The 19549-nt window shown below is 40.8% G+C and overlaps 1 protein-coding gene across 3 annotated transcripts in view; it reads right to left on the reverse strand.

Moving 5' to 3' along the window:
* Positions 1–19549, reverse strand: part of MKLN1 (muskelin 1) — a 98265-nt gene that overhangs the window by 54453 nt on the left and 24263 nt on the right. For 2 of the 3 annotated variants that reach the window (XM_074869687.1, XM_074869688.1), the window contains exons 5-8: positions 13343–13452; positions 9199–9391; positions 1553–1630; positions 286–351 (exon numbers count right to left, since the gene is read on the reverse strand). In XM_074869687.1, the coding sequence (XP_074725788.1) occupies positions 286–351; positions 1553–1630; positions 9199–9391; positions 13343–13452 (447 nt within the window). Of the gene's footprint in view, positions 1–285; positions 352–1552; positions 1631–9198; positions 9395–13342; positions 13453–19549 lie in introns of those variants that run through there. The other variant, XM_074869689.1, reaches the window with a different exon arrangement.

Here is a 19549-nt window from a genome sequence, read left to right on the forward strand (position 1 = left end):
AGGGTAGGAGGGACAAAAATTAAAAACAATTGTTCTTGGCTTCTTAGTTAAGACAAGACGACAACTAAGGCGTAACAGAGAACTGATAGGGAAGAAGGGGGGTGGGAAAGGCAGTTGGAGTATAGTTCCAAAGAAAAAGCAGAGTATTTAATCCAACTATTATAAAGTGCATTTTTAACCTCGAAACCTGAAGTTAAGACAGCCTCTGAAGAATAGCACATTTGCATATTTATCTGAAAAATATCTGATTAAATAACTGAGTTAAGAAATTTAGCAATTACTCACCTGTCTGAACATCTATAACCATCTGATGGCCACCCCTCATCCCTGGTCGGCTGTCTTCCCCATCACCTTTAAAAAGAGGGAGGAGAGAGTTTTCCATTATAAGATTTTTAAACCAAAGAAAGATACAACCTCACATATGGCCTAAATACTACGGAGAAGCAGAGCAACTTAGCAACTCACCATTCTTTAAAGATTAGCACAACACTTCTTCCAGGTAGTATTCTTTTGTGCATTATAAAACTGCACAGAGTTTTATATTAAATTATCTAGTGACTGATAGTACAGATAGCTACAGTGAATACAGTACTCTACTGCACTTCTGAGAGCCTTGGAAAGGAGCTTGAGAGTTCCGGAAGCATGCCGGTCCACACAAATGAGGTCTGAGCTATCTTTGCAGCTCTCCAGGAGTGAGGACACAGACAACCTTTTGCTCCCCTTCCACCTCTCACCACCTGATTGCTGCCTGAAGGCTGAGCAGTGAGAACAGATACTCAGACAACAGGGCAGCGCACCCATGGGATGGAAGCAAAGAGGTAATGGTATAGATATAGCATAGCTAATTTTGCAACAATTACTTATTCTCACATATAAGGGAATTCCAACTGCCCAATTAAAGCAGCTTTCCAACCATTTTAGATATCTTAGGCATTCAGGACAGGTGTCATCTATGGGACGCATTCTGCTGGAAGAGAAATCTGCTTGTATTCATACATAACCCTTCCCAAGAGGTTTGGGTACGATGCTCCACGTTTGGCGACTGTCACCTCAAACCCCACATTTGCTGTATGACAGTGATTTTTGTACTTTGCAGACAAAGCTGCTGCTATGAGTCTCCTTTCAAGGCAGAAAGCAACGGATAAAGACTCTGCAGTTTAAATTTACTGTGTAACAGACCAAGACTTCAAAAGATGCATCTTAAATTTAAAATACTCCCTGTTAAGATAACATATTTATTTGCCACTCCTAGCTGTACAGGTGTTAAATTCAGTCATATAGGTAACTGCTCTCATGCTTAACCTATATTCTGAGATTTGTTTCTGAACTGACTAGCTAGCCTTGTAGTTACAGCTAGTGTTCCTTACTCAACCAGAAACCAAGCTGCATTTCACTAACTTTGCAGACAACTGCAAATTTTTCATACACGAAACCATTCCCTAGAACAACGGTCCTAGAGGAGGCTTTCTTGCATCATTTTCTTGCTCAATATCCTCAAAGGAACAAGATAGAACTGGCAGTACATGGGTTGTATCTTAAGAAATGTCCTTACCTTTGGTGCTTTTGGGGATGATCTGTCCCCAGCGAGGTTTGTATTCTTGTTGACTGATATACTGATTGAATAAGCCATCTGTAAAACAAAAATTTTGCTGTATGAAACGTTTATACTTCCATTATAGCAAAATCACTTTCAATACAGGTAATTTCAGCCTAACTCAACCCAGTATGCTACTTCAAAGTCTTAAAATTAAGTAAATCTTCTATACGAGTCACTTAGTTTGTTAAACTTGTTAATGAACTAAATGTGTAAGCACTAAAATAAAAAGAATACTCTTTACTAGATCAATGAAGAATTACCCAGTTTGCCTGCCAGGTCATGCCAATTGTCTATGAATCTCCAGTGTGGTGTATTTAATTAAGAATAGAATCCCTCCCCCTTATTTAAGCAAAAGAGAAGTTGTCAGTGCATGTAAAATTCAACCATTTTAGTACATGTTTAGGTAAAACTAGGTCAGGCAGCATCTCTGGAGCTTCCTCTAAGAAGAGGGAATAAAAGCAGATTGTTTAAATGCTACGATATGGGACAACCAAGCACTGGATGAAAAACAAAATAATAGTTTACATTCTCTTCAGAGAGTTAAGCAAGAAGAGAAACAGAAGACGCATTAGGTCACTGGCCAGATATGCCAAGTGCAGCATTTCTGTAAGACGTATTAACTCCAGCACTCTCCAGGCTCCCCTCGTGCCTTCCTCTCTCCCTCTGTACACCTACCACGTTTTGCCTCTTCAGCATCGAGAGGTCAGTTCCCAATTCCGGTTACAGGCGATCAGTCTATCATGCAAACGTTATTTTTTGATAAGGAGATTTGTATCACCCACAATCTCCGAGATTGCTCTTCAGTCTGGGAAGGGCTTAGCAAGAATTTGGAGAACTTGTTGCTATTGCTCTTCAAACGCCTCCTCTAAAAAACCTACCTTACCTTCTGCAGGCACAACAAACTATTCAACTAGCCTCCTGACCACTGCTCACTGGCTATATCCCACCCATCACCCCACCATCTCAAGACACAAGCTCTTCGTGACAAGAGTTTGTTTCACTTTTATTCATTGTCTCAAAAAAAACCCACGGAGTTCAGACACCCAGTTTACATCACTAGCACAGTGATAACTACCACAGGCAGACTGAGGACCTGAATCCCAGATTTACACAGGTTTGTATTGAAACGGTACGTTGCACATACACTGCTCAGACGTAGGATGCATTTGGGGGGCCCTTAATCACGTAATACCCAACAGCTATGCTCTGTGGTAGAATGGTACCCCACAAACTTGCTCAGGAATCAAGCTTTACATTCCGCAGCAGTGAAAAGAAAAACAAAATTACTAAATTGCATCTAATACTTTTTCGTTCTTCCGACCCCAGTAATTGTGGCTTTGAGGTAAGAATTTAACAGATTATGAAAGCCTCCATTTATTTATAGAAAATCCCTTGGTAGGCATACAGACAAAAAAGAATAATCCTTACTGCACACATCCCTATTTATTTACAAAAAGGTAAAAATCTTTGTTAAGCATGACACAATGTTCAGAGAATATTTTAAAGTGTTTCCTGGCATCCTGTAGTTTGCCGTGACTGAAATCCAGGTTTTAATTAAAACCCAAGCCAGCAAGTATTTCCTGGGAGAGGATGAATACTCTATTTAGAGACTATCTAATAGGAAAATAAGGGCACTCAAGAGCTCCTGAAAGGTGCTGAATTTGGTCTTAAAATACAAAACTGCTTTCAACTTTCATAAACTCAGCTCCGCAAGTTTTTCAAATTAAATACTCTGTGGAAGCAGGGCAAATTTACTTTCACCTGTCTTAGAGCCAAAAACATCAGCTCTCTCCTCACATCAGGTAATTGAGGAAAGCCAACAGTTGGCTCAACATATGTAGAAAAGTGGTTTATTTTGGTTTTAAGAGTAGGGTTCCTAACTCCCAGTTCTTCAGCATTTATGAAGTTGGGACAAGACACGAGAGGCTTTAAGCTTGAGATTTCATGAATTCCGATTCAGAAAAGCCAACTTCTAAGAGGACAAATGCATGCGCTGCAAGAAATCCCACACTGACTCAAGCAGATTTTTCTAGCCACAAACCTAGACAGAAATCCAGCATTTTGGTTACCATTAGAGTGTTCAGTCTTCAAGACAGAACGTAAAACTGTATTTATCCCTATGGCAGCCAATAGATAATTGGACATAAATAGCCCAAGAGGATGAATTATACCACATATGATCTGAAAGGGTGATTTAACCTCTCTCCCATGCTCAACACCCACAGGCTGCACTTGTCAAGATATGACACTTCTCCCCTACTGTGCCTTCAAGCCTCTTTTAATAATGCTTCTTGTCTTCCATGGGACATTGGTTTGGAAAGACTCCAGCTTGCTTCCCAGAAATGTTTCTTTCTGCTGGGAGCAGTTCCACATTCATTCTACTTGCACTGCAAACCAGCAGCAGCTTGTTTTGGAAGCTGAATCACCACCTGTCTGACACCACCAGGGAAAAAAAGGAGGATTTCTAGGCGGATTATGTATCCGATGCCAGACCTATTCTAGCTCACTCCTTACGTTTCTTGCTGGGATAGCACTGCTGACCAAAAGGTCTCCAAAGCTTCTGCGAGGCACTGAGGACCAGATCTAGGCCTGCTCATGTTTGTCAGCTGCTTCCAATGAATCAGTAGTTTAAAATACATTTCAAGACTCCCATAGAAAAAAAAAAAAAGTGTTAAGTGCAAGTTTTTAAAAGGAAGTCTTTTCCTTCGCTCCGGAGGCCTCATTTCAATGTCCATGTTTACTCTCTAAAATTACTGCCAAAACCAGTACTTTTATTTTGTACTATTTTCAAGCCCTTCGCAGCAAGTTGTGACGCATTTTGGATGTAACAACATGAAGTTCACAGTGGTTAAAGCTTAGTAAATTCTACCTCCCTGATAACCAAAGCCTTTATTTTGTCAGCCAATTACAGGTTACCTAGAAAGGATTAGGACAAACATAGCGGAGAAAAATATTTAACTTGCTGAAGTCAATCGGGAACAAGTAAAAGTTGTATTAGTTTCTTTTTAGACAATATACATCTGTAGATCAGAGTACTAAAATCTATTCACTTCACTGGCAGTGGCTGAAAAAAACTTCAGAGTGGCATTTAGCCCATAATTTCTGGGTGTTGGGGTTTGTTTTTTCAAGATTTTTCTTTAACCAAAGAAAAATACTCAAAACACCTAAACGAATTGAGGTTTTTCTAGTCACAAAATTCCTTCTAAAGAAAAGCTGAAGCAGAAAACAAAGATGACACCAGATAAAAATCCAGCCATCACTTGACGGTTTCCTCAAGACACGGGAGCAACGACGAAACGCACAAATTACTTCCAGCCTCAAAGCTGTAATATTCTCCCGCACTTTATTCTTAACAAAAACAAAACAAGATTTGCTTTCAAATCCCTACAAGGTTCCTACATCTACACAAACCCTACCGTGTACTTACCAGAGGCTTTGGATCCCTAGCAAGCCTCTCCCCTCTGTATATCCCAGTACCACAGAGCAGCAAGCCAGCATCCATACTTTCCCAGAACTGAATCCAAACATATTTGATAGTAAAATTAAGGTATATATGTCTGTCTAGAGCTTCCAGGAGAATACAACTGCTCCTGTGCATCCCAAGTTTTGGGAGCCATTTCAGCCTGCAGTCTGTGTATCACAACTTCTTGTTTGTCGCACAGGGCCAACTTGTCAACAGATAAACACTTATCACATACTGACACAAGAACTGTCAAAGGAGCACCTCGGTCCCCAGAATACTAATAAGAAACTAACAGATCTTCAATCCATTTCATGCAGCTTTCTATGTCTACAGTAGCTGCAAACAGCTCAACTAAGTAATTTGCACTCCGCATACTCTCTGTAGGAATATTAAGCAGATTTTTTTTCTTCAATAATATAGGCCGTCTGAAAGCTATAGGAATGAATCCAAATGTGAAGCATTTGAACCAAGTCTGTGAACCAGCTGAGATTTAGGGAACCTTTTATTTTTGAGAGGAAGTCAGGCAGCTGCCAGAGTTTCCATTTGCCCGTTTTCTAAGTGTAATGCACAAGTCAAAAGAATCTGCGGGAAAAGTGTGGCTGCCTGCCACTGAGCTCTCAAAAGAAATCATCTGGTGATGTGAGGTGGAAGACAGCGTTCATCATTAGCAATGCAAAAGAACAAGAGTTAGCTCTGCTAGCACTAATTCTTGACCACCTACTCTTTTTCTACATGACTAAGTCTATGGAAATAGCCTGCAAGAGATGCATCGCATTTCACTTTTTCAATACCTACCACTGCAAATATTAGCCTCTACAGAAGACGTTTTAGGCTGAACTGAGTGTGCAATCTCTGTCAACCTCATTGCACTCCTGTTTGTTCCTTTAGAGTAATGAACTCCGAGATCAGCAGGAGGTCAGAAGTTCACATATTCATATCCAGTCTGTTACAGAACAGTTCGTTCTTTGAACAATTTCAGGGATAATTTAAGGATCTGTATGTCTCAATTAACTCTACACTTCAACTACACTACCCCGACCATACACAGGACTAAAGTTAATCTGCTCTTATTTGGAAAAACAACGCATCAGAGAGAAGTTCAGTCGTAAGAACACCCACACCTTAGAGACTAAGCAGCAAGCTATGGAAACTTCACAACAAAGCTGCTAAGAAAGTAAAATGGAAAAATGCTGGGTGCTAACAAGCCTCTTCCAAACAGAGGAGCTCAAGAGAGACGCAGAACTGAGTAAGGACAGGTAATGGTGGAGGACCACACGGAGCAGATGGTAACAATACTACAGGAGAACGTGTTGAAGGCTGAAAACATCTATTCCCATCCTACCAAGAAGAAGGATCTAGCTGTCAAATACCAGCTACATTCAACACCTCGACTTGACTGTCATCTTGTGTAACTCTGGACAAACTATTCCAGCTGCAGTTTCAGGTTTTTTGTAGATATCGGAAGAGGTTTGTCCTATCCTCTCCCCCAGCGTAGCCCAATCAGCTCCCTGACCTGGTTTCCCATGTGGCAGCACGAGCACCAGTGCCAGCAAGCGAGGGGCCAGGGGACACAATGTCCTGAGTAAGGGCAGGATTGACCCAGTTAGTAAAAACCCACAGTTGTGTCAGCTTAACGCAAATATGGGATACAGCCTTAGTGTGTCGGGATGGATAGCACTTCTCTCTGAAGGGTGCTGGGAGACAACAGAGCTTTAAATGAAGACAGCATAAAGAATTGCAGGAGGATGGGAGAAGGAAGGTTAATGTATTCAAAGACAAGCAAAACCATTAAGGATGAGCAACAGAGCAATGGGAGATGTGTACACTGACATTTAACTTCAGCTAGTCAGGTGCCAGGTTAAAATGAACCAACATAAATATCCTCACACATATTATTCTGTCCCTCAGAAGCAGTGACAAAACTTAATGATGCTACTTGAAGACTCTCCCGCTAAGTTATCCACAGTCTATTACCAGAAATACTTGCTTCTGTACTTGCTGGAACAACAAAGGACTGATAAAAGAAGCTACAGCTTATTTCTCTAGTTTCTTTAAGTGATGCTGAGTTCCTCAGCCTCCAAAAAGGGACATGATTACAAGAACCGGGGAAGCAGGATTATTTACATCAAATCTGACAAGAAGCAAGTATCCATTTGTCAGACAGTACAAGACAAGACCTACAGTTTTCTACCAGGCAAGTCCTTTGCCAGTACCTCCACACCTGGGAACACTGAGCGCTGCAGACAGCAACCCACTCTCAACATATAAGGGGAAACAGCAACACCACGTCAGCTCAAGTTCTAGGCAAAAACTGCTGGCTAGAATAAATGCAGTATGTTAAATATTAAGTAGTAAGAGAAATTAACATGCAACAGCTCAAAAAAAATGAGAGTACAAACATTCACTTCATTAGTGCCCAAGAAAAAAAAAAAAGTCCATTTTTGAGGGAAATTTTTCAGCACATTCTAGACTTCTAGTGAAATTCCATTCAAGAAATAGTTTCTACTACAGCCTGCAATGAAGTGGAAAGAGGACGGCCTCTAGGCACTGATGAGATTAAGCCACAGCCAAGGCAGCAGACCGATGCATTGATAAAATCATCACCAACAGCATACAGTACTCCTCTGGCTCTCAGCAGATCCTGTCTCATATTGGTGGTCACATCAGCTCCCGCCAGGCACTCGTGTCTTTGAGAAACACTGCAAAGACAGTAACAGCCAGGCACAGCTCCCTGCTGCTTTCTCATCCTGCAACCCTCCCTTGCCCTTAAGATTCAGGAGGAAGCTGCCAGTTGCAAAATGCCCCTGCATTGCAGGAAGCTGTTCACGCTCCCATCCCAGCCAACAACACTACGTTGTCTCAGGAGGGCAGACAACACTCAGGAGGGTGAGGATGAATGCTGGCAACTCTCAGTCTCAATGCTTGGAGCTGCTCAGAGAGCTCAGCGCAGGCACAGCTCAGCTGTTCTATCTATACAGTCGAGAAACCTTGAGCCAAAACCCGTAGCGAGCCATCTACTGCAGTTTTTAAATGACCCGGTGCAATAAGCTCCCTAACATTGTGCTTAATTGAACAGCTTATTCACAAAAAGATGGATTTTCATGGAAGTCAAACCCTGATTTTAAAGCTATCATATCCTGAGAACCACTTCCAACTTGAGTGGTACAAACCACACTGATGTAGTCAAGCAGGTATGCTGGCATCTATCCAAAACGTATTATAAAATGACTGATTAGCCCAGAATTAGAAAAAAACATCTCTGGTGCCAGACATCCATGAAATTGGTCCACTAAGCCCCTAACTCTGCTGGCATCAGACAAGGTTCTCTTCAGCTAGTACAAGTTTCCCATAAAAAGCGTCTGCACATAGTGCTTCTTGACTACACCCACAGTCACCGGCACCTCTGTTTTATCAGACTGTCATCCAAAACCACTGCACAGGTCTCAAGAAACACTTCAGTGCAATCGCCCAACTCTTTTTGTATCCCATTCTATCAACAGACAGTACATCTCCCCCATTTTAGGAGCCAAGAGCTGTTTACACACAGTGCTTCTACACTGACAGTTTCCAAGTAAAAAATTAATAGTAGTTACAATGAAACTGGCTGCCAACAGCCTGCTCCACAAGGGAAAACAGGCTCTGCCTCCACTGCGACTTCTACACCATTCTCCAAAGAGTATTTTCCCCATAAGCAAAGACAGAATTCTCAAATACAACTGAAAACTTCTGCTGAAACTCCAACTAGATGGTAAGCTCTAACCAGAAACCATGATACAGATCACTACTGAGAACTCAAGTTTTATGCTTCCCTGCTCACCACTCCAGTGATTTTTCTGATAGTCAAGCCCACCTTCAGCTTGCCAGCCACTTCCAAGAACTTATCGTTACCCCCTCAAGTGCACCACATAGTCATCTCTGGGGGAAAGAGTCTCCAAAAGTAGCAGTGGTAAGAGATTTCATGACTGAATTTTTAGCCTTCCTCATACACATACTCACAAGTCCAAAAGTTGACAGTACACCACACGAGGTATGAAACAGTGGTCTAGCCAATTCTACTACTAAGTACATTAACATTCAAAGCAGTACTATTTCAATAGTTTTTTTAAATTAATATACGAGACTCCTCTGATTCTCTTACCATTCACAGCTTTTTCTATCAGTTCTTCGCAAGCATCAAAGTCTCCCTTCAATACCAGTTTGTCGTGCAGGTCTGTCAACATGGGGTGCTCCAGAGCAATCTTTGTTTTCTTCTGCAGCGACTCAAAAGCTTCGGTGTAGTTGTGCTGACGAAAATGCTTTAGGCAAAGGCGAATGGCTTCCTGTTCGCGGTACTACTGGAACACAAGAAAACCTATGAGACATGTAGATTTTTCTTTTACTAGCACTGCTGGGCACTACCTGTGAACCTGTCTGGAGACAGCAGCAGGATCCCTTATATACGCTGCACATAAATTACTCACGAGCTTACAGGGGAACGCTGTACAAAAAACATGACAAGCTGTGCACGCATTTACTTTCCAACAGTATAGAAATTATACAACTTGGTATCAGCCAATTTAATAAGCATACAAGAAGGGAGTGCACGGTGTCCCAGATCTCTGGAGTGACCATTATTTCCCCCCCATCTGCTTGGCCCTGCTGTTGGAGGCCTGCACGAAGTACAGAGCAGGAAAAAGCCTTCGCTATCAGCATTACATAATTTGATTGTATGACTCTTATATAACAAAATAATTTAGAAGAGTAAGTAGGTCACAGCTTTTCTAGAAGCAGAAGAAAAAAAAAAGAAAAAAAACAAACCGTGAGAATAGTAGTACTTGCAATGACCACTGCTCCTGCAACGGGAAGGCAGAAGGCTGGGCTGACCCCAAATCCTGCGGGTTTGTGAGGGTTTCGGATCAATGGCAGCAAGGATTTACACGCACACCAAAGTTTTGCTTTCAAAATACTCCCTTGAGTAGTGCATCTTGAAGCAGAACCCCTGCTTTCATACCACAGGTGAGCCAAAGCTGCCCATTTCCCACTCAGCTGTGGGAAGCGGTGAGAAAAGCTAGAGAAACCCACGCTGGATCAAACACCCAGGCACAGACACATGAGGGAATAGTAAACTCTGCGTAAGAGCTACAGCTTGTGCTGTTAACCCACCAAATCATCCACTGCGTTTTCAAAGCTGCTAACAATATGCATAAGTAACACAGATTTTTAAATTGATAAGTAGCAGAACGGGTTATTATAAATAGACTCTTCAAACCTAAAGTCTAAGACATTAACGAAAAAAAAAAAATCTCAATTTCCATCTTTAACACACATCTACTGTGGTAAAAAGCAAATGTAACTTTAAGCATCTATAAGACTGATCAAATTAGACAACAGATTTTACTCCTAAACGGACACCACTGTTAAAAAGAGAAGTTTATGGTATTCAAACAAACAGAATTTTTCTGAAAATCTGGAACTAACACTGACATTTAACAAAAATTTGTGTTCTCGAAATAATGGCTCTATAGCGAGATTCTCAAACTGAAGCAGCTAAAAAGAAACACGGCTACGTGCTATATTTTTAGTTCTTAATCCATCAGTATTTCACAGCTGCAAATAGCCAGAACTATGCATTTTTAGAAAATCAGTTCCCAGCCCACATGAAAAAGGCCAAGGACACGTACCAATAAAAATGCGAGACTGTGGCAAAGGAATACTAAAGCTAAAACAGAGTTTTACAGAACAACTGGAGAATAAAATAAACTTTTTTTTCCCTAAGAGACACCTAAGCCACTTTCTTTAAGCAAATGTTCACTTACATCAGTCAAGGCCAAAACCACATTAGATTCCTTGTTGCTCAAAGGGATAGAAAGCAAAAGGATAGCTGAGCACCAGTAATAACCAGCTTCTGCACTTTCAGCTCCCCTAGTTTAGACATCAGACAAAATTCAGACTTGGAGTATTTCCATTGAGTCTCTCATGACTGATAGACTTGGCTTATAAAAACATGAAAGGACTGTTGAACGTAGGTTGGCCACTTAACACAATATAAAAGTTGGTATTTAAGTGACACCATAGTAGCACTTTGGAAGTTAAATGCAAGAACTTTTTTTTATGCAAAAAGGTGTATAAAAAGTATGTAAAAGCCTCCTTTTTAAATGCTGTCATACAGGTTTAAAGAGATCACAACCCAAATAATACGCTTTGATCTGAAGCCATAAATAATTCCTATGGTTAAAAACATAACAAGAGCATGAGACTGTTATTAACAATGTCAAATACACTAGTAGAATTAAAAATATTGAAGCGCTCATTATCAAAACCAACAGCGACAGCCATCGATAAACTGCCACTTCTTCGTTGCTGAAGTATGCCCACTCTTCAGTAAAAGCAAAATGGGAAGGCTTTCAGAAGGCAGTAGGTTGAGCTGGACAGCAAGGAAAAAGCAGTAGGGAGGGAAGTGAGGAGCATGCTTGCTGCTTGGAGTCCTTATCTGTTACCCTCAACTCCGCTCCCTTCAGGAACGGGAGGTTTTGTTGGCTGAAGCACACACAACAATGTGCAATGGGCAATTCCATCTGATGTCTCAGGCAATAAAGAATTATTAGATTTCAAAGTCTTTGAGACTTCCAAGAATATGCATGAAAAAAATTCACACCATCTCAAAGCACTGGAAGAAACAGGTCAACTTTTCTGCCTCTCCCCAAATATGGGTCAACACATATCCTCCTACGTGGATCCAGCAACAGTGGCCTCTCAGGACTGTGAGAGAGGAGGACGTCAGCGAGACATGTGCTCATCACCAAAAACTTGGCAACTGATCCTAGCAGAGCCCAAACAATCATGACTAAGTCTCTGCCTTGCTGCTTTAGGGCTCTAAGCTTTAGAAGAACAATGCTGGCACCCCTTGAAGAAGCTGTCACTACATACATGCTGACCATTAAAATTGTCGATTCCATGGGCTAAGATGGAACAAAACAGATGCTGACATCATCATCAGATGGCTCCTGACCAAAACAAAATAAAAATCAGAGCTTCCTGGTTGCAGCAAGTGGTCAAAAATGCCAGAAACATCACCATGTGCAGAGGCAACAGAAAGAAGCACAGAAAAATATCAGCAGCCTCCGTCAACTGGACTTTTCAGAACCGGACATCAGCAGTCAGCAGACTAAAGACTGCAGTAACACTTTAATCATAAAGCAGCTACAGGCAACTTCCACTGTGACTGTTAGTGCTGGTTTTAAATCCTCCATGAAGAAGCTTGTGATGTTGGTATAAACGCATAGGAGCCAGATAGCATGGCCACAAGGTTTCTTTACCACACTGGCAGCACCATAAACTGGTGAGGGAGTCTCAGTACTACCAAGCACAATCTTTATACCCTTTTAAGTTTTTCCTTCTGGAAGCAGAGATACGCTGCTCCACTACTCAGTCTTATTCAGCTGGGAAGGATGTCTTCTCTGCAACACAATATGAATTTCATTAATTGTTCCAGAAGATCTATGCATAAAAAGCAGCAACAAAATGAATTCTGGTTGTCGATGTGCACTTCCCTCCCACAGGAGAGGCATGTGTTGTACTCAAATACAGTTTATACAAATAATGTTTAGAACCCTTTGAACTTTCTGTCTATCACAATGACCAACAGCATAAATCATCTCATCTCACAGTCCAGTGGCATCAGCTCCCCTCTGCTCCAGAGTATTCAGCAAAAAGACAGTAAGAGGGAAACATTAGAAGGGTAAGGAGCTGCAACAGGAAAGACACCAACATGGATTCTCTTTAAAACAAGCTCATTTTTATACCTTGTAATAAAAGTTGCATATGTAACCCAAAAGGCTCACATATAGCTCTACAGAAGGACTGGTATGGTAAAGAATGATTAATCAAAAGGCTAGAAGAGGGAGAAATAGAATCTGGTTTTGTCAAGATTCGTTTCACTTCCAATACAAATACTGTTTTACTAATATTGTCCCCTTTGACTCAGTGTTCCTTTCCTTTATGTTTTTCTTGTGATGTCTCCTTAGCAGGTTAGAGTTGTTTTTGGAGGCAGTGGTTTTGGGATTTTTTGGCGTGTTTTGTGGTGTGGGTTTTTTTTTTTTTTTCCAAGAGAAAAAGCCAATACAATTCAAAAAGATTCACTAAGAGTGGAAGTCAGCCATGTGGTTTGAGTTTTAACTATGCGTGTTTGTTGTCTTAATAGCTGATATTCAAGGAATGAAAAGGTCACGTAATTCCAGTAAGAGAAGTTTCACAAGATTCTGAGACTGCAAGTCTTCAAACAGGCATCTAAAATGCAGGCCTACCTTGCTGTACCAGTTGAGGCACGGTTGGACCACATCTGGATCATCAATGCCATTAAGTTCAACATACCAGATACTAAAATTGAAGCTAGGTCCCCAGGATAAGAGTGGAACTGGAGAAAAAAGGAAAAGGAGAAAAAGGATGCATAAACATCAACTGACCAGTGCATTAGTCTCATCAGGCTATACATAATACTATTTCAACAGAATGCTTTTAAAGGTCACACAAAATTCCGTATTTCTGATTTGACATAAGTTCTAGTTCATTTAAGTAAGCTTAGAAAAATTACCAAATACATCACGTTAAAGTTGTCATTTAAAGCACATTAAAGTAAAGTTGTCACGTTAAAGCAAACTGTGCCGAGCAACACTAACACAGCAGATAGATCATTACAAAGCAGAAGCTTGCTTTCAACAAAAGAATAAAAATACTATCATTTAAAACAGCTCAAAGAGGCAACAAGCTTTGACATGGATGGGAATCACGAGCATACTAGCGACAGTATTTGCTCCTCATAGTACATTTATTTCCACATTTGTCAGCAACAATTATTTTCCCTAATGGTGAAGACAAGAAGCTTGGGTATTTTAAATTTTACAAAATTAGTAACGTCTGCAAGTTGTGGAGGAGGGAGGGAGGGAAAACTGTCAGTTTCCAATTTAAAAACTGTATCTTTTTTTTTATTTTAAAAACTTAAATCTGTGCAGTTTTTTGGCTAACACTGTTTTATCTGTGTGTTGGAACAAACAGACTTAAAATACTAAAAGACCCGTGAAACACACTGCAGCCTCTCACCTAAGGCTTCTCTACCACTCTGTGTCTTGCACTGATCTATTGATTAACCTGCAGTTAAGACTTGGTTCTGGTTTTTGAAGCAACTCCAACTCCCAGAAAACTTTTGCATGAACTCTGACTCCTTAAAACTGCAGTGAAACCAAGTGGTTTCATTTCAAATACTTTTGTTTCCTTTTTATTTGACCATAAGTGATAAACAGGAAAAGATAGTATTAGAGATGAATGAGTAGTCACCAGCAACAGCATGGAGTCCACTACTTCCCCCCCTGCCACAGAAACTATTTTTGCCACAGAGAAATTGTTTGTTGTCTTTCAAACCACTATGAAATACCACTGAGATTAACTTGTTGAACTAAGGGTTTTCTGACCTACTCCTTGAGGAAATAAAAACCAAAATTTGTCTCAAAGCTGTTCCTGAGCTCCTAAAGGTTCTTAAGCATTTATACTTCAAACAAGATAGATCTATTATTTTTCTGCAATGTGTTTGGGCACAAAGCATATGTTCAAACACATGATTTTCTAAATTTTAAAGGGTGTTTCTACAAACCTATTGCTAAAGACTGATGACAACTTCTGGGAACAGTCATGAAGAAAAGTGATTTTTAGAAAAGATCCAAAGAGACTTTGAATATGCAATTCTTAACTGATTTTAATATCCATAAGTAGGTACGTTACATGTTACAGCTCTGAAATCATCCTGTTCAAACAGTTTCTTTCTACCTAATTGTTCAGCATACAAAGCAAGATGCTTTCAGAGCACTTCCTAGTAGGTGCGTGTTTGTGGAGACAGGAGAGAAGTGAACTGGACAGAAAAAACAAGAGTCACCTGTCTTCCATCCACACTGCATATGCTCTGCCCAAGAAACTTTTTTGCTTAGTTTTGTCCTCTGCACAAGATGAGTTCTGCCAATATGGTACCTTAATACCATAAAACATTACTACTTTTAAATCCAAGTACACAAATAAGTGTAATTCCAGATATCCCACTTATTATGGCATCAGACTAACAAAATTCTACATGTAAGGGTAACACCTTTGATCTGTCTTCAGACCTGAACACACAGACCAAGACCAAACAGAAGTTAAATTTGGTATTTGCTCAGCTATAAAGAATCAAAGCCTATCCATCGGCTTATTGCACCAAAACACTGAACCAAACCACAGACTACCTCAAATGGACCAAGACCATAAGTTTCCTGATTGTGAACCTGAAGCCAATCTCATAACACCGAGCTTACTGGGTGAAAAACCAAACTTAAGTATTACCACCTTCCCACCTCATTCCTGAAAAAACAACAGGGCTGTCCACCTCTATTTCTTTTCAGCAGTTCTTCTCAGAACTTACACGAACTTCTCCTGGAAAAAATTTAACAATTCACCCTCTTATCTTGGTAGCCAACTACAGCCTGAAAGACATATCAGGACATGCGTAAGAATCCTGGGTAGCTATCACCACAAAAAAAAATGCACAGCCATCAACTTGCTAACACTTCTCTCCTCCCCAAGTTAACTCAGAACTTTCAACAGTCTTGCTTACATGAAGAAAACAAAATACCAGAAATGGTGATTTAAACATCAAGATTTTCATGGTACAATCATCTACTTAAAGGAAAACACAGACATTAAGTTGTATAGGGAATGCAGTGCTGCACAGGCAGAGAAAACTGAATTTCATTTTTTTAAACACACAGGAGTATGAAAGAAACAAAGAGTAAGACTTTAAACTGTAATATGATTTCTATTCCCTTGGCAAAGACCAAGTGTTCTGCTGGATCACCTCCCCATTTTTGAACCTCTTCGCTGGCTCCCAGACTACAGGAAGGAGATGCCTCTCATTCTTTCTGCTGCTCTCTCCTTTTTGAAGCCTCCAAAGGCACACCTGGCTCTTCAGACAAATCTCATTGTAGAGCAGCCACAATCTAACTTAGACCTGGAACAAGGCGATGCTAAGTGCAGCATGGAAGTAGCAACAGTCACGCCAACAGTGATAAGCATTACTTATCAGTGGGACACAAAAAAATCTCATTTTTATTTTTGCACAAAGTTTGGTGGTAGCAGCAGTCTAGGATCCTGGGTGCAACTCTCTCTTTTCAGATCTCCCAATAGCTGGTTTTTATTTGTCCTCCCCTTCACCCACTTCAGGTTTCACACCACAGCCTAGGCAAACACAAACCTACTAGAGCCTCTGCAAGAGCTGAGAAATGTCCCCCTCCAAAAATCAGTGTACACCCTATCCTGCAGTACAGTCACAGAGGCCATACCTTATGCCGTCTACTCTTTGCTATGTTGCTTTTTTCCCAACACACACACCTTCGAGGTGGAAATACACTACGTTTAAAGGTGTTCAACCTGAAGCCTAAAGCTACAGTACTCCTCCAGTTTTTACCATAAAGCCAGCTCAGCATGGTTTTTCGCTGCATGTACATCCCGAAACACATATAACTGTTCAGACCAGTTGAACTGTCACTCCACAGCAAGAGGAGCCCAGAAGAGAGAAAAAATAATAATAAAAAAATCAATATCCCTTTAACAGAAGCAGAAGGTATTTAGGTCACTTAAAGAGTTCTTTACTCAAATAAGGATGATTTTAGAGGATATTTCTCAATAATCTGAAGCTATGCCTAGACAAGGACTGCAGCCCTGTATGCTACAGAGGACAGCAGGAGGGGCATTAAACACAGTATAATAATTGCAAATACCTCTCTCAAGCTAATTTCCGTGTCCCTCAGGCAGTAGACAGACAAACGGCATACATTTGTAAACAGGCAGGAAACATCCATAAAGAAAGTATTGCTCATTTCTATTACACCACAGCTTAAAAATCTTGAAGCCTATTAGTAACTCCCATGCTAGTAACAAACTGGCATGAGAATTACACCCGGCATTTCTTCAAACTCTTTCATGGCAATCAGTCTTTACAACACCTTCTGCTTTCAAGGACAACATACAAAGAAAAATCTCTGTTCGGAGTAACCACAAAAACAGAGCCAGAAACAAAGCTCACAGACATTAAAGAGATTATTCTTCGATATTTTGTCCGGATAAATATCTTCTTCCCCCTTCCAAGTTCTTTAATGAGGTGCTACATGAGATGTAAAAATTAGTTGTCAAGTAGGTCAAAAGCCTGCACAACTGGGCACTTCAGTGCTAAGGAACTGAAGTTGAACTAATTAAACTAAAAGAAGTGCAAGTCTTTTCTTGACAAAAGGAGAAGTTATTTTTTCTGCTTTCTACGAGTCTGAAACTTCCTCTAATACGTGAGCAATGGAAGTTGTAGGAAGTATTTTCCCCTCTCATGGATCTACCCGTGTCACGTTCCTCCTGTCCTGTCCCACCATATAAACGTCACTGCTGTGTCATTAACAGTGGTGTATAGCTCAGTATGCTTATCTGCAGAATTATAAAGCAAATGCTTGATGCAAGTCGCTGCCGAACTAACGCCTTCCCCAAATACACAGACCTCACCGATAGCAGTAACTTTTGTGGTGTCAGTCTCTAAGAGTCCAAAAGGGCAGATTTTGGCCTCATGTTTACTGGCAGCGTTACAAGGAACACAGCACGGTATTTCAAATTTTGAGTTACTTTGGCTAGCAGCTTGGAAATTTTAACAAACTGAAAACATATTCAAGCTGTGAATCTGAAAAATAACAGAATTTCGTAACATCGTTTTGCAGTTGTTTTACAGCAAAACACCACTCTCCCAACTTCATAAACAAAATTACGCTAGCCGTCAACTAGAGGATTTAATAGGTTTTGGTGGAAAGATCATTCTAGCTTCTGTCCTTGCATAGGAATTCCTTCATAGAAGATAGCTTCAAGAAACAAAAGACTATAGATATAGCTAAAAAGGAAAACTCCTCTCAAGCCGTAACTACTGAGCAAGTGACAGTTAAATATAAATCTAATATTAATACATATAACACTGAATGCTTACTGCTACATGAGGAACCCATCCCAACAAAACAAGCCATGTAACTATTAATACTACTCATGTCATGTCAAAGAAAAAATCCTGGTGGTAGAAATTAACCAGCATTTCACTTTCCTAACAAGTTTCAACTTACTGTTACAGTTCATAACATCAGAATACATTTTGCTGGACCAGAAGTAGCTCGTAATCTTTCCATTCACCCCTTTAGCCCTCCAGCAACTACTCGCCGTTTTTCAGCCACTGAAAAATAACATTTCCCAAAAGCCTAATGCAGGAAGCTTCAGAATACAATTTTTAAAAAAAAAAAAAAAAAAAATCAATTTAGCTTTCCTGAAGTAGTCAACCTTTAACTATTCCTCAGCTCCTCTTGAGGCTTCCTGAAGCCAAGTGTTACAGATGCTTTCAAAAGATGTAGCCAAAAACAAATCCAATGAACAACCAATTTCTCCACTTCTCTAAGAAAGGGAAACACCACCATTTATGGCACACAAATGATTACTTGATTCCCAGCCTGAGGCTTTCAATTCCTCAGGCAAGCATGAGAGGAGATTCAGAAAGCTGTGTAGACACAAGAGCAAAGGGCTCTGAGGGGAGCCCCTACGCAGCCACTATCATCCAAGCCTGGGCAAAGGAACTACCCAACACTTCAAAACACTCCTAAATCCATCTAAATTAGTCAACAGGCTCTTATCTCAATTTTCTGCAACTACCTCCTTGCTCTTTTTTTAACCTTAACCAGTTAGTTTAAAACCAGTCATTCTTTCACTATCTCAGTAGGTCGGAAGGGGAAGATAAATTTACCGAGCTATGAAAAGCTGAAAGGCTCTAAATTCTTGGCTTAAATCCAACCAGTAACACTGATGGCCACTGTAAGACACTTGTTTTCTCTGGCCTGCATGAAGCAAGGAAGAGAGATCCCCACCTGCTCCCATCACAAGTCACAATAATCAACCTTCGTTAGCATCCCCTTTAGCAAGCTTCACCAGAGAAACAAGACTAGACATCAACGGGCGTAACTCTTCTTTGCCCCTGGATGTCAACTTTAGCCAGAGATCACAGAATCACAGAACGATTTGGGTTGGAAGGGACCTTAAAGATCATCTAGTCCATCCCCCTGCCACAGGCAGGGACACCTTTCACTAGCCCAGGTTGCCCAAAGCCCCGTCCAACCTGGCCTTGAACCCTTCCAAGGAGGGGGCAGCCACAGCTTCTCTGGGCAACCTGTGCCAGTGTCTCACTAAATCTACCCTCTTTCAGTTTAAAATAGTTACCCCGCATCCCATCCCTACATGCCCTTGTAAAAAGTCCCTCCCCACCTTTCCTGTACCCCCTTGAAGTACTGTGAGGACGCTCTAAGGTCTCCCCGGAGCCTTCTCTTCCCCAGGCTGAACACCACCCCCAACTCTCTCAGCCTGTCCTCACAGGGCAGATGCTCCAGACATAACGATTAGAGTAGCAGGAAGAGAACAAGAAAGGCTTATGC

This window comes from Strix uralensis, chromosome 5 (assembly GCF_047716275.1).
Source record: "Strix uralensis isolate ZFMK-TIS-50842 chromosome 5, bStrUra1, whole genome shotgun sequence".
Taxonomy (NCBI): Eukaryota; Metazoa; Chordata; class Aves; order Strigiformes; family Strigidae; genus Strix; species Strix uralensis.